The following is a 16,264-nucleotide window of genomic DNA, read 5'->3' on the forward strand; positions in this document are numbered from 1 at the left end:
GATAGTGAGATGAAATTCTTTTATTTTAGATGAAAGTTTAAAATATTATTTTATTATTATTATTATTATTATTATTATTTTAGAATTTGAAAAAGTTGAATTGAAATTTGAAAAAATTAAATTATTTATTATATTTTGTGTAGAAACTTGAAAAAATTATACTGATAAGATGAGATGAGACGAAAATTTTATTCACTAAAACTTTACCAACTACAACATTCAAAAGTTGGTACACAATATTGGAATGTGACAGCTCAATTATCTTTCATCATGAACAATTGAAGCTTTACATACTTATAAGGGGAAGTTAATTATTATCTGGATTATACTCTTTTTCTTTCGCTAAGATTTTTCCCATAGGGTTTTTTCCTTTGCAATGTTTTAATGAGGCAATCCTAAAGCATTTAAAAACACATTAGAATATTGTACTATTTTTTCTTCAGCACAAGTTTTTCCTCTGGGTTTTTTTCAAGGTTTTAACGAGTCATATTCTTTGTGTATGCTCATCCAATTGTGAGTATTGTAACTACATGAATGTAGTAAAATACAAATTATGTATTTGATGGATGACTATAAAAGGGTGTCTTGAGGAGTATTTGTTGTAGACACAAAACAAAAAAGTTAAGAGAAATAATGTTTATTTCCTGAAGAATTAATTTTAGATATTGTAGTTTTTTCAATTCACTTACTACTTTTTTTTTAATTTTACAACATGAGTTTCACTAAACAATAAAATGAATTAGTCAATAAATGACGGAAAGCAATTAATTAGTCTAATTTTCTGGGCACTAAAAGACTGAACAGAAATGCTAAATCCACCAAAAGTTGGATCTCGATAGTGTCTCGAAACTATTTTTTTTACTTAGGTTTCGTTTGATTCATAAATTCATCTCAACTCATCATTATAATATTTTTAAATTTTAATATAAAATATAATAAGTAATTCAACTTTTTAAAATTTTAAAATAATAATAATATTAAAAAATTATATTCTAATAATATTTTATTATTTCAACTCAACTCAATTCAACATCTAAATACAGCTTTAATGATTAAGAAAATATTTTTTTAATGATGTTGTGAATTATTTATTTTTTTAAAATATTTATAATAATTAAAAAAATACATAAAAAAATAAAAATAAATATAAAATAAAATATACTATTCAAGACTTCTTCGTGACAAGGACACTTGTGCGAGACATTTCTCCGGTGGCTGTAGAAGGACTCAAACACCGAAAACTATGAAGTAAACTGTAAAATACCGACTCGACATTAATCAATCGCCATTCCGGGATTCTTCCGGGATCTACGGTCTTGCATAGTACTCATGTGGATATCGTTTGTCGATATCTTCGTACGTACGTAGTGACATCAGATACATTTTGTTGGGGCTTTTACAGGTTCTGAGCATGTATTAATTCACGTACATACTTTTAGAAGTAAATTATAAAGATTATTGATATTCACACGATACATCCTCACAATATATTTTATAATAATATTACAAGATAAGGATATTTTTATAAAATAATATTATTTTTATAAAATATTTTATAAAATTATCCATCATTTAACACATTATTATAACGTGAATTGTATAAATCATTTTCCAAACTGTAAAAGTTTCTAATCATCAATTAATATTACAAGTCGAAAATGCATATATGCGAGGAAAAAGGGCATGAATTTGTGCTGTGAGAAAGAAAATCTAAACTTCATAATTTCGTCCAATTTATATCACCGTCACAGTTCTGGCCATGTGATCAGTGATGGTGTAAGATCCGACTTTTGACAATTTCTATTTTCTATCCAGGACCATTGGGAAAAAATACAAAACAAAAATGATATTTTTTTTTATATGGAACAGAAATGATATTTTAATTGTGTACCACATTTTTTTTTAAATGAATGTGTGACGTTTAAACAACTTATAACTATATTGTTGATGTCTATTTTATAAGAACATGTTAAAAAGGGAGAATGAGTCATCTCTAGCACATTGAGACGGTTGGGGCCCGATCGGAGTGGTTTGGGACCCACAATGACAGTCTAGGGTTGCGACACGGTATCCATACACACATTCATTATAATAAATAGGAACTAAATATAGCAAATATAAATAGAGAGTAAGACACAAAAATTTACGTGATTCGACACAGAACTTATGTCCACAGGTCGTTTGGAATGTAAATCTACTATAAATAAAAATATTTTACAATCTCTTATAATTCATTATACAGATGATAAAGTAGAATTTTCCATCAGAAGATCGAATAAGCTCCCTCTCTCAATCGCCCAGAAGCAGTATAAAAGAAGCCTATAGTCCCCAAAGTCTTTTTCCCCATCCTCCCTTTATTTCTGTCACCCCTCACTTTATGTATCATCTGTCTCTCATTTATATCACATCCCCTCTTTTCTCCTATACCCTTTTTATTCTCCGGCCTTTTTCCCCCGTTCCTTCCTCTTCTCTCTCCCTTCCTTTCTTGAGATCCGCTTTGAGTTGGGCCGGAATGTCAAGTAAGATCAAAGGGAGTTTATGCTTGATACATAGATCTGGTTTTACCTAATCTGGCTCGCCAATATATATTATTAGTTGTTGCTTTGGCGTTCATGTAGTTATGTTTTTCTTTTAAATTGGCTGTATTTTTTCAAGTTGATATAATGCGGTTAGCTAGATCAGTAGCAGGGGTTTTTTCTACCTTGGTATATTCGGTAAAAAAAAGTTGTTAAAAATTGAATATACACGTGTAATCATTTTCTGGTAAATTTGATCATACAATCGTTTTTGTTATGGCTAACTTAAGATTAGCAACCTGTGCATTGATTTTAGGAATAGCACGTGCCCATTAATATTATAATAGAACATAATCCATTCACTTAGTTTTTACGTCTGTTATCTTTTAAAGAATTTCGACTTATTTTTTAAAAATAAAATTTAACGCCTAAAATTTTTAGATTGGGTTAGGTATTTATTCATATACCACATTCATGTGTTTATTCTTAAATTTGTGATATCATATAAAAATTTTATGTGCAATCATTTTTACATACTTTTTATGCACTTAATTAATGTGATTGACGGCGTCATTTTTTTTAATATAAAATAACTATTTTAACCGATCACATCAGTAGAATGTATAAGAAATACGTAAAAATGACTGAATATAATAAAACTCGACAACATAACAAAGCTATGACAAAATTTTCTTGAGAATAACTTTTTGTATAAGTTTAACACCATCTTTTGTAAAAAAAAGTAAATCACATCGTTAAAAGGTGTAAAATTTTTTTTTTTTTTAATGGATCCACTTTTTTAAAAGTAATCTATGCAAAACTTATCCTAATTCCTAACTAACAGAACGTTGATGGGTACAGCTACAATAAAGAAAAAAATAAACATTGGGTACTGGCTGTTAAGCAATCAAACCGCATCGGTAGTCCAGTACAACAAAAACCGTGGAACAGCATCGGTCTCAAACAGTTAGTGCTTTCAGTCATCTTTTTTCAATAAAAGTAGGTGCTTAAAGGTAAGCAGAAATGACCATGAAAACCATTAAGTAAGCAGAAATTCTCCTTTCTGGCCTGGCCTCTTGTTTTTCCATTTTCCTCGGCTGCCTATAATGCTTATGCTAAACCAGCATTTCCCACGAGAGAAAATGCAGATGGAAGTTAAAACTGTTTCCATTTTTAAATGCTGTTAAACAATAATGCACACAAGCAGGTTCCATGGCAGTCTCATAAAAAAGGCATTAGCCATGCCTTGAAACCAGTTACCAGATGATCCTCTGGAGTTCTCTGTCTGAAATCTACTGTAGATCTAGATCAGAGAGAGGATCCACACATTGTGTTCATCTCTTTCCAAACACTGCTGTAAATTTCATGCAGAGATAGCTCTTAGAAAATCTCAATGAGAATAAAATACTTCAAATGTAAGCATATTATATATCCAGGTCAGATGTTACCATGAATGCTCCAGAAAACCTTGAGCAGAACAAATCTGCTAGTGATCAAATTACATACACATGCAGCAAACGGGCATGCTCAAATAGCAGGTATTAGACATATATATATGGGCAGAGACTTCAGATCCAGATGCTGGCATGTGTGCATTGCATGGATCTAGGGAAAATAAACAGGTGACATTTTATTTTCTATGCTTAGCAATCATAAATAGAGGCATTACAGCTTGTACGCGCATACTAAAAGCATCAATCATCTGGAAGCAGAATGAAAGAACAGTTGTGCAGTAACCAAATTGGCTTTAATTCATCAACATTGTTTGATGGAGGGTTGCGTCTGTCACTCTTTCTTCTCTTCCTTGGCTTCCTTCTTCTTCTCTTCCTTTGCTTCCTTCACTTTTGCCTGGCCCTTCTTGGGCTTCATGAAGCAGAAACAAGAGCAGCACGGACACTGGAACAAGAACTTCATTGTTGCAAGTCGCCTTACCCCAATCTCAGTTGTTCTCAACACCCTTTTGAGAGTATAAAGGTCAGCTTTAACAAACCTGCTCTCTTTTCTTTTTTTTATCTCCTTTCTTATCTAATAAATGTTGGTATGCATATTTTTTTTTTTTTTTAAAAAAAAAAACTATAGCTACTGGCCCATAGGATTCCAATTCAGTCTCTTTCAGTGATAAAGAAGATGCCTCTCTTATTACAACTTCTTTCGGCCGGGAAAATGGTGGGGGCTACCTACCCATGTTGAACCATGAAGTTCATAATTCTAATAGGCTCCTCTACATGGGTCGTGTTTCACTGTGCATCATGTGAAAAGAGGGTCTCCTTTTGATTGCCTTGTCTCACACAAAACATTGATTAGCTGGCAAGCAATAATGATATAGAATTTGCATTTTTTATTTTACCAGAAAAACTTTCTGCTTGCAAGCTGGCGTAAAAGATAACTGACATAATACATTTGATTTAAAAATCATATCTTTCAATGTGATATGTCCTCCATACATACAAATATAATTTTTACATGGTGTTAAAGTCCAACACCATCCAATCTGGATGCAAAAACTTTGTAGCCAGATTAATCCAATCGCACTCTTGCATTGTGGCTGTGACTATTTATCCTCGATCCTTTCAGTTTTGGATAAAGCTGATAGGTAGAGGCGGCCATGTGATATCAAGCTATCAGATTTGACTTTTGTGACTCCGTTTTCACGAAGAATTTACGTTGGAATCATGTGCATGACAATCATATAAATCTTGATGGATACGTACCTTATGTTGAAAACTGGATCCCAAACCCGAAGCAAGAATATTTATGTCACAACAACCGTGTCGATCGGTTTTCCTATAATATGACAAAATCTGTTGTTGTATACACGCACAGCTTTACCACATTCACATGCGCATGACTTGGATCTACTTGCCACTGCCACAGGACGTACACGTACTAGCAAGCTTGCATTGCTTCATTTGCAGTCTATGCATATTCTGTTTCTGTCTCTGATCAGTATGATCAAGGAATCAACAGAAAATGCGATGAATGCGATAAATAATCCAAAGGGTGACAGCTGCTACCGCACACTTTAAAGTTGGTTTCTTTCACGCCATCATCTGAGACTTACTGAGACTCGTGGGCCTCACCATGTGAGAGAACACAATGAAAATATGTGGAAGAAACCAAAATAAGGGTTGAGAATTTGGCAGAGGTTGGTGTTATGATCCCATTTAGTATTTTAATTAGCTTAATTTAAGGAATGAGATTTTCTAGACTAGGTAATTTTCATGTATGGCAAAAGTATGAAGGCCTAGTCAAATAACTTTCATGTTTAGCTTTTGGGTTATCTATATATAAATGAGCTCTATGTTTTGCAGTAAGATCATGAAGGAATTATCATCTTATATTTCATCTTGTATGAAATTGGAAAGACTGGCTCTCTCGAAGTAAACCATCATTTTCTTATCGTCACTAAAATTAAACATAGGTCCAAAACCACAAGGTACCATGGGGTCCGTACCGATTGAGAGGTCATTTACTAGGTATGTCCCTTGAACTAGGAGCTCAAATGCCCAAGAACGAGAAGTGCAGACTGATACACTCCTCATCTGCATGCAGCATTTTGCGACTCTTATCAACTTGACTGAGGTAGGCCATAGTTCATATTTACAGATGCCCTAAAGCTTGAGAATTTTATTGTTCTCACCATGCTAAATGTTTCAAAGTCGAGGAGATGGCTTCACTGGTTCAGGCACTTTACGATATTCATACACACCGATACCACGTTTTCTGCCAAGTCGACCAGCATCAACGTATTGTACAAGAAGAGGACAGGGTGCATATTTACTGTCTCCAAGGCCAGCATGAAGAACTTTCATTATCGACAGGCAGACATCCAATCCGATGAAATCAGCAAGCTCTAAAGGACCCATTGGATGGTTTGTCCCCAGCTTCATACCAGTATCAATGTCTTCCTTTGTTGCTACACCAGTATAGAGAGTAAAAAATGCTTCATTTATCATCGGCATAAGGATCCGGTTTACTATGAAGCCAGAATAATCCTGAGAGCATACAACCGTCTTGCCAAACCTGCAAAATCACAAGTCACCAGATAAATTACGACACCCCAAGACTGCAGAATTCTATTACCATTTATCAGGGCGAGCCTATGGGGTAGGCGACTTGGGCAATTGCCAAGGCCCCACCCCAACTGAGGCCTCCAACATGAAACACTAGTTTTGGGTCAAAAAAATAATAATACACATTGAGAAAGAGGAAAAAAATGAAATTTCAGCTGACACAAAAGAGAGATGGGAAAAAAAAATGTAAGAGCCATTATAGTGGAACAGACAAATGGACAATAAATTACTGAAATGTTGCGAAAAAATAAGGCAAAAATTAAGAAAAAAAGAAAGAGGCCTTGGCACCTTGCTGCCTGAAAATAAGTTGGCAGTAAAAGTAATTAACTAAAATTGTACAATGAATGAACGAAAGTTATCCAAACATAGGTTATATATCGTTAGCTTAAAATATTATCACAAAATAAAATGCAAATCAAGCAGCCCTCTCCTTCTGTTATATCTCTCTCTCATTGTTAGTCTCTGTTACTCACCCAAAATAAATATTCAATATTTTTTCATTTTATTTAAAAACCCAGTCGAAAATATTCAATTACATTAAAAATAGATTCTTTTCCAAATACACACATTTGTGCAGCATAGAATGTTATTCACTATACTTGCAATCAAAGTAATAAATCTTATTCAGAAGTACTATATCGCAGGCAAAATAAATAAATTAGTCATTTTATCCAATAAAATATAGAATAATGGCAAATCTTGAATGCCAAACTTCGATAAATAATTTTGTAAGTAATTTTGTCTCTTAGAAAGTTAAAAAATAATTCTAAATAGAAATTTACTATCATATATAATATAATACTTTATTTTATTATTTATTACAAATGGAAAGGCCTCGTATTAAATTTTTGCCTTAGGCCTCTGCATAGATAGAGGGCTGCCCCTACCATTTATAGACAGCTACCTTTCTCCAAGAAGAGAAAAGATAAAGTGTAAGTAGGTAAGAGCTACTTACAGTCATAGGGGTGTGAAATTATTACTTATTCTAAAAGTTTAAGTTGATGAAAAGATGTAAATTTAATTATTTATATTATATGTCAAACGTAACACTTTCTTCACTTATTCCGTAAAAATAGAATACAAGATATAGCAAATACAAGAAGCTATTTACGTCTGTACAACACCTATGGCTAAAATCATGTTTGACCCTTAAGCAAAGGGATTCCTAAATCTAAGATAACCATAGCTGGCTAATTACATGACTCAAACCTACATTACATGACTCGTGCCTACACTCCCTCTCAAGTTGGTGCGTAGATATCTCTAACACCCAACTTGTCAAGTGATTCATAGAAGCTTCTACTAGAAACTGCCTTAGTAAGAATGTCCGCCAACTGATCTTCAGATTTAACGAAAGGGAACTGAATAACCTTCTCTTCCAGGTTCTGTTTGATGAAATGTCGATCCACCTCCACATGCTTGGTGTGATCGTGTTGAATTGGGTTGTGAGATATGTCGATGGCAGCCTTGTTATCACAGAATAAATTCATTGCAGAACCAGGAGGAAAACCAACCTCTGTTAGCAGACTTCTAAGCCAAAGAAGTTCACACAATCATTTTGCCATGCCTCAGAACTCAGCTTCAGCACTGGACAATGCCACTACCTTCTGCTTTTTACTCCTCCATGTAACTAAGTTTCCTCCCACGAATGTAAAGTAGCCTGAGGTAGACTTTCTATCAAAAATATTCCCTGCCCAATCCGCATCCGTGTACCCTTCAATATTCAGATGATCATTCTTAGAGAACATTAGTCCTTTTCCTAGTGATGACTCTAGATAGCAGAGGATTCGAATTACAGCATCCATATGGTCTTCACTCAGACTATGCATAAATTGGCTTACCACACTTACGGCGTAAGCAATGTCTGGACGAGTGTGAGATAAGTAGATAAGCTTTCCCACTAATCTTTGATACCTCACCTTGTCGGCTGGTGTCTGGTCCGAGTTTTCCCCAAGCTTATGGTTTTGCACAATCGGCATATCCACGGGTCTACACTCTAGTAATCCCACTTCAGTCAATAAGTCTAGTATATGTTTCCGTTGAGATAGAAATATGCCCCTTTCTGACCTCGCCGCCTCTATTCCCAAAAAATATTTAAGTCGTCCCAAGTTCTTCATTTCAAATTCAATATATAATTGTTCTTGTAGTCTCGAGATCTCTTTGGCATCATCCCCCATAATTATCATATCGTCCACATAGACTATTAACGTTGTCACCTTGCCTTGTCTGTGTTTCAAGAAGAGAGTATGGTCAGAGTTACTTTGGTGACAGCCACACTTCCTCATAGCTGAACTAAACCGACCAAACCACGCTCGCGGTGACTATTTTAGTCCATACAATGCCCTCTCCAGTTTACAAACAATTTTGGTCTTAGTAGAGCTTGTATATCCCGGTAGAATGTCCATGTACACCTCTTCTTCAATGTCGCCATGAAGGAAAGCATTCTTTACGTCGAGTTGATGTAGTGGCCAGTCCAAATTTGCTGCAAGAGACAATAAGACTCTAATAGTATTCAGTTTGGCTATTGGTGAGAAGGTTTCTTAATAGTCTATGCCATACATTTGAGTAAAACCCTTCGCCACAAGTCTCGCCTTGTATCGATCAATCAATCCATCAGCCTTGTATTTTATAGAGAACACCCATTTGCACCCCACTATTTTTTTCCCTTCGGGTAATGGGACCAACTTCCAAGTATTATTTTTCTTTAAGGCTTCTAGTTCTTCTTGCATTGCTTGTGCCCACTTTGGATTAGATAATGCCTCCTCTACGCTACTGGGAATATGACAGGATGACAGTGTTTGAGTGAAGGTCTTGAGAGGTTTGGACAAACCCTGAGTAGAAACATAATTTGCAATTGGGTACTTGGACTTTCTTTCTTCCTCATCTGGAGAGTATCTAGTTGGTGGTTTCCCACGATTGTGTCTAAAAGGCAACACATAACCAAAAGAAGTATCAAGAGTATTAGCATATAAAGGTGCAGGGGTGGTACGTACCTTAGGGACGTTCTCAGGAGGAGTAAAGTCTTCGGGTACTGAGGAGTGAGGGGACTGAGAGGACTCTGTATCTATCAGTTCTCCATTTTCGGCCTTTTCATTTCCTTCATTTTCTGGTTCTTCATTCCTCAATTCTGCATCATGTTCATTTTCGGCCTCTTCATGTCCTGGTTTCTCATTTAATTCTGCACGTTCTGCACGTTCTGCATGTTCTGCATGTTCATTTTCTAGTGGTGATGCATCGTGTAGTTCAACCCCTCTATTCTCAGTTCTATACTCACCCGTAGGAGCCATCAACCAATTCGGCTCTTCTCCATGAGTCTCCCCCTGAAGGGAAGAATTGGGTACCAGTGAAGAATAAAAATTCTCGGACTCAAGGAAAGTGACGTCGATGGTGATATATGTTCGGTTGGTAGTGGGATCATAGCACCGGAAGCCTTTTTTATGTGAACCATATCCCAAAAATAAGCACCTAACAGCACAAGGGTCCAATTTGGTACGTTGATTCTTGTGGAGGTGGACAAAGGCAACACAGCAGAAAATTCTAGGGGGAAGCATCAATATGGAAGGTAGGGATATATAAGTAGAGAGGACCTATAAGGGAGTTTTAAAGTGTAGAATTTTAGAAGGCATACGGTTGATTAAGTAAACGGTTGTAGCCACAGCATCTCCCCAATTGCAAGTCGGCACCATTGCTCCAAGGAGTAAAGCGCGGGAAGTTTCCAGAATGTGTCTATTCTTTCTCTCGGCGACACCATTTTGTTGTGGTGTCTGGGAGCATGAGGTTTCATGGAGGAGACCATGCTGTTGGAAGTAGGCCTGAAATTTTTGGTTGATGAATTCGCCACCATTATCAAAACGAAGAATTTTTATCTTGGAAGAGAATTGAGTCTGAATCATGGCATGAAATGCTTGAAAAACGGTGAAAACTTCAGCTTTGGTTTTCAGCTGATAAAGCCATGTCATTTGAGTGCAATCGTCAACAAAAATTACAAACCAACGGTAACCAACGGTAGTAGTTATCGGAGATGGTCCCCACACATCAGAATGTATCAAGGCAAAAGGAGTATTAGTTTTATTCAAGCTAATTGGGTAAGAAACTCGTTGGCTTTTAGCCTTGATACATGTATCACATTTAAAATCTATAGCCTGCAAACTGGAAAATAAGGCAGGGAGTAGATGCCGGAGGTAGCCAAAGGAGGGGTGCCCCAAGCGCCTATGCCATAGCCAAATTTGCCGTTCTTGACTACTGGGTTGATGGTGCGTGTGATTTGCTCAGCCTGGGCTGAAGTCATCCAAGTAATACAGTCCACCCCTCTTAGTACCACACCCAATAATCTCCTTGCTGAGAACATCCTGGAGAAGACAAAAGTAGCGTATATCAATACTACATAATTAAGTTCTTCAGTAACTTAACTCACAGACATCAACTTATTAGAGAGAGATGGAACAAGAAGCGTGTGAGCTAAAGAGAGATAAGGGGATAGAGGCACGGTTCTAGCCCCCGTGACTGGGTAAGTTACCCCATTGGCATTGGCAATGCAGGTCCTTCTTGGCACAGTTGCGTTGGAGAAGTCATTTGGATCAAATGTCATATGGTCCGTCATCCCGAAATCAATAATCCAGGCACCATCATTCCGAGCAGTCGAGCTACAAAAAACTTGACCACAATTACCTTGATCCGGGCTTGGAGTGGGATGTGCGGCCACGGGAATAAGGGATAAGTGAGGATCAGCAATACCACTGTTGCTTGACCTAGGACATCTTCAATCACAGGAGTATCCCGTTTCTTTCGTGCTTGTAATTCATGCCACCAATCCGGGTAGCCATGTAGTTTAAAACAAGTGTCCCTGGTATGTTTTGTACTCCCACAATGAGTGCACTTATTTCCATCAGAATGACTCTTGGATCGTGAGTATGACCCAGACTTTAGCAAAGGTTGGGACTGACCAGATTTCATGCCTTTGATGGCCATAACAGAACCACTAGCCACTGCCTCCACTCCTGAGACCATCACTGATTGGCGGAGATCTTCCCTTCGGATATGAGCATACGCCTGCTCAATGAAGGGGAAAGGTTTCATGTGTAGAACATCACTTCGAACATGATCCAGGCGGTCATCTAGTCCATCAAGAAAAATGTACACTCGTTCCTCCTGTAGAATTGAGTTGTAGCTTTGGATGTCTTTTGCACATTCCATTGGGTTTGGATGACGAAAGTCGATTTCTCGCCACACACCCTGTAAATTGTTATAGTATTTTTCTATAGATCCACCTTCTTGTTTCATGTGAGATATATGACATTTGAGATCATATACTTGCGAGGTGTCAATTCCATCAAAATATGTTATGGCTGCAGTATCCCATACCTGCTTAGCCGTTGGGTAGCGAATAAAATTCACTACCAAGGAGTAGTCCATAGAGTTGATCAGCCATCCTTTCACCATGGCATTCTCAGTGAGCCGCTTACGGAAGGAGGGGTCAGTTTCTGGTGGTGGGGGGTAGTCTCCATTGATATATCCCAGTTTGTCTTTTCCGGAGATGTACATCTCAACAAAAACCATAGTTGGAACCATCCAACTTGATGCTGATTGGAACCAGCGTGGAATCAGCCATGGGTAATGAGGAGGTTTGAGCCCTTGTCAAGACCTCTGTCATTTTTTATGTCAAATTATCGAGAATAGTTTCGGTGGAGTCAGCCATAGATGCCGAGCAAGAATTTGGACCCCTGCCTGTTCAAGAAACAGGGAACCCAAGATCATGCTCTGATACCATGTCAAATGTAACACTTTCTTCACTTATTCTGTAAAAACAGAGTACAAGATATAGCAAATACAGGAAGTTTTTTTAGGAAGCTATTTACGTATGTACAACATTTACGGCTAAAATCATGTTTGACCCTTAAGCGAAGGGATTCCTAAATCTAAGATAACCATAGATGGCTAATTACATGACTCAAGCCTACATTACATGACTCACGCCTACATTATATTCTTAACACTCGCTCTCAAGTGTGGAAAGACTCCCCTCAATGAGTGATCGCAATACATAGAATATTTAATTAAATGAAGTAAAGTGTAAAGTTAGAGTTCGAACTCAGGACTTCTGCTCTGATAATATATAAAACTACAATTTATCTCAAAAGGTTAAACTAATGGAAAAATATAGATTTTATTATTTATATCATATTCTTAACACTCTCACGTGTGGGACAGACTCTCTCAATGAGTGGGCTAACATGTAGAATATCTAATTAAATTGGATAGAGTGTAAAGTTAGGATTCAAACTCAAGACTTCTGCTCTGATACCATGTGAAATCACTACTTGTCTCAAAAATTTAAATTGATAGGAAGATGCAGATTTAATTATTTGTATCATATTCTTAATAAGGAGGAAAGGACATGCCATTAACAAGATGATTTCCAATGCAGAAATCACAGGGAGGGGGAGAAAATATTTAGCAGCCTTATCAGGAGTGCAGAGACTTGCATCACATGAACACAAGCATAGTTTTTTTTTCTTTTAATTGGCACCAGGAACACCGTCCCAACTAATTCCTAGCGGTTTGAACACAAGCATAGTTTGCTACACATGCCACTATTTAGAGACACAGGGATTAAAGCTTAAATTTTCCTCTGATTTGGGTCCGAAGGACAAAAGTGTGTTACTAGCCTGCAGCAGCTAAGGGCAGCTGGGAAAATAGTGTGCAACGGGATAAAAATACTAAAAGATTTCTGCATTACAAGAACTTTCAAGAAATCACCTCTCAGCCAAGGCTTTTGTTGCATTAAATGTCTCATCTGATGTGTCTGCACCACGTATGACCTCCACCAGTTTCATGATAGGAGGAGGATTCATGAAATGCATGCCAATCACCTGCAGATGAACTACGTTGGTCAGACATAATCAGATTTCTAGTCTAGTGAAAACAGTACAGGTACTTACAGAAAGCAAAAACTCCGCTATAACTTATACAAGCAGATAAATGTATTAGATATCTAATCATAACTTCAGGTGAACTAGGAAAGATATTCCGAGTATAACCTGGAGGGGTCTGCCGGTCACAGATGCTAGACGAGTAATGGAGATGGAGCTTGTATTAGATGCCAAAATGGCCGAACTTTTCGCAATCTTATCTAGCTCAAGAAATAACTTTCTCTTCACATCTTCAGATTCGGCAATAGCTTCAATAATAATATCAGCTGAATGAAGCTCTTCCAGGCTTTTTGTACATCGTAAACGTCCCAAGGCACTACTGCCAGCAGCCTTTTAGGAAGAGTTGACATATTTTGTTAACATTCTAATGTTTCAATAGCACAAACTTGCAGGAATTTTAGAACCATTAAACTCTTTCATTCTATAAATGAAATTTCTGTTCTCACAAGTATATTTTCTTTACCATTTTTATTCAAATTATTGGACCTTGCTTTAAAATCAATTATTTTAGTCAATAGATTCATCCAGTCAAGCTGAACCCCACGAATTCAATGTCAACCCTCGTAATGAACAAATGTCCTGACTCTCTGTTTACTGCATGCACACATGGATTTGTTGTCTCCATGCTGATTGTGGTGGCAGCTGCAATGAATCCCTGTAAGGCTGTAATGTAGACCAATAAAGTGGCAAAAGAACCAAGCACTTCATAAAAGGTTCTACCTCTTGCTCTAAGGAACTCATTCAGGCTCGTGAACCAGCTAAATAAAGAAGCAAAATCCAGGTTTCTAAGCCACTAAACATTTGAAGTAGGCCATCTGTGCAGCTGGAAATGATATAAATCTAGTGAAATTCAAAGAAACAAATAACCTATTGATCGGGTACGCAGTAAATGCTACTTACCTTTATTCCCAGAATTTTATTTTGATCCTCGAATACAATGAAATGTTCTATGGAAATCCTCTAGCAACAACGTCAAGTTAAGAACTCCACTCAGCCCAACACAAAATCCAGATTCTGCTAGCTACGAGCAGCCCAATACTCCTTCCTACGCCAAGCAATACGCCCACCTAATTTCTTAATTCCAACTTCCAAGGGTAATAATCTTTCCTCTCCCATCTAAAAGTGGGTCCCTTTTGTGTATCTGGGCCATTTCAATGATTTCATAACGTTTACACCAATTATATTTTCAAAAATTACTAATATTTCATCCATAAATAGATCATCTTCACATCCTGATTTTAAAAATTAAGTGGAGAAATACTCCATGGTACAAATCATTGAGAGCGGCGCGGGGCGGGGGGGGGAGAGAGAGAGAGAGAGATTGAGATGGAACCTGAGAGAGTAGACCTTTGGAGACTAAGCGCTGGATATTGGAAGAGATGGATTTGGAGGCTCTGGCTAGAGCGTTGGGATCGGAGTCAATCAGCCATACGTCGATACCGTGAACGATACCGAGCTGAGCGATTCCCGAGCCCATTTGGCCACTGCCCACTACTCCCATGCTCTTCATCACCGCCATTTTCTTCTTGTTTCTTGATTTAGCAACTGCAATTCTGGTATGTTCTGATTGACCGTCTATAATGGGCTCCCAGAGGATAAGGGATAAGGCCGAGGAATGGGCTCTCCTGATGGGCCAGATATAAAACTTAGAAAATTGTTATGATATAAAGTCACATTACAAAAATAAATTTATAAATTAATATAATTTTACATGCATCTTATATCTAATTTATTACATCAAACTACTTCAATTTTTTAATTTATTTTTATAGATAATTTTTGTAACTAAAGCATTTTTCTAAACTTATACAAAATATAAAATAATATGCTAAGTGAATTATTATTAAATCTCATACTGTTATAGACTTTTTTTTATAACATATTCATCTCTAGAATTTACGTTATTAACTCGATTAGCACCTGCAAAATACATCTAGGAATTCCAAGATTCAAATTCACAAGCGAAAGAAAGGGAAAAATATTATGCTACTCGTAATTGGTACACATTTCTCGTTTGTTTTCGCATATAATATAAAATGAGTTGAGATAAAAGTTGAAAGTTGAATAAAATATTATTATAATATATTTTTTAATATTATTTTTGTTTTAGGATTTGAAATTGTTGAATTTTTTATTTTATTTTGTGTGAAAATTTAAAAAAATTGTAATAATTAGATAAATTGAAATGAAAATAAATGTAAAAACGAATGAGACCTAAGTAAATAAAATACACTTATTTATCATAAATGTATTAAGCCTTTCAATTATTATATTTTCTCTATAAAATTACCGAAGAATGTTTCCGAAAGAGTTGAGACCCATTGAGCCAAACTATCAACTCAATAATAAATTGAACAAAGGTTTCTTTAAATTGGATTGGAGATTGCTATATGTCCCTATAGTGTATAAGAATTACATTTTTTTTTCCAATAATATTAGAAATCATGTGCTTTTGCATAACTTAATTAAGACCACACCAAAATCATAGAAGTCATGATAAAACCCTATTGAGCAAATGAAAGAATAAATAATGGATTAACCAACAGTCAAACCATGAATAAAATCGAACTCTATGTGAATGCAAAAAATAAAAAAAATAAAAAAAAAAAACAAAGAAGAAGAAACTTAATAAGTTCAGAGGAAAATAACAAGAAAACTAACATAGGACGTAATGGGATGAAAAACTTTAAAATTGCGTTTATATGTTGAGTTAAGTTGAGTTCTTTATGAATAGTAGTAAGTTAAA

The 16,264-nt window shown here is 36.2% G+C and overlaps 1 protein-coding gene across 4 annotated transcripts; it reads right to left on the reverse strand.

Annotated features, from left to right (window-relative positions):
- Positions 1-5,835: 5,835 nt before the first annotated feature.
- Positions 5,836-15,086, reverse strand: LOC109013191 (3-hydroxybutyryl-CoA dehydrogenase). Of its 4 annotated transcripts, none has more exons than XM_018995201.2 (4): positions 14,852-15,086; positions 13,627-13,848; positions 13,346-13,458; positions 5,836-6,539 (listed from the first exon to the last, which is right to left on the reverse strand). In XM_018995201.2, the coding sequence occupies exons 1-4, from the start codon at positions 15,035-15,037 to the stop codon at positions 6,170-6,172; spliced, it is 891 nt and encodes a 296-aa protein (XP_018850746.1). In that variant the 5' UTR covers positions 15,038-15,086; the 3' UTR covers positions 5,836-6,169. The 4 variants fall into 4 exon arrangements, with proteins under 4 accessions (XP_018850746.1, XP_035541546.1, XP_035541545.1 ...); XM_018995213.2 differs by lacking the exon at positions 5,836-6,539 and adding an exon at positions 10,637-10,938; XM_035685653.1 differs by lacking the exons at positions 5,836-6,539; positions 13,627-13,848; positions 14,852-15,086 and adding exons at positions 7,634-9,420; positions 9,583-10,938 and having other exon boundaries at positions 13,346-13,441.
- Between the last annotated feature and the right edge of the window lie 1,178 nt (positions 15,087-16,264).

Source organism: Juglans regia, chromosome 2, assembly GCF_001411555.2.
Source record: "Juglans regia cultivar Chandler chromosome 2, Walnut 2.0, whole genome shotgun sequence".
Lineage (NCBI taxonomy): Eukaryota > Viridiplantae > Streptophyta > Magnoliopsida > Fagales > Juglandaceae > Juglans > Juglans regia.

Coding starts and splice junctions, on each gene's coding strand:
- LOC109013191 (XM_035685652.1), bottom strand. CDS start 10,140: ATGCTTCCCCCTAGAATTTTCTGCTGTGTTGCCTTTGTCCACCTCCAC.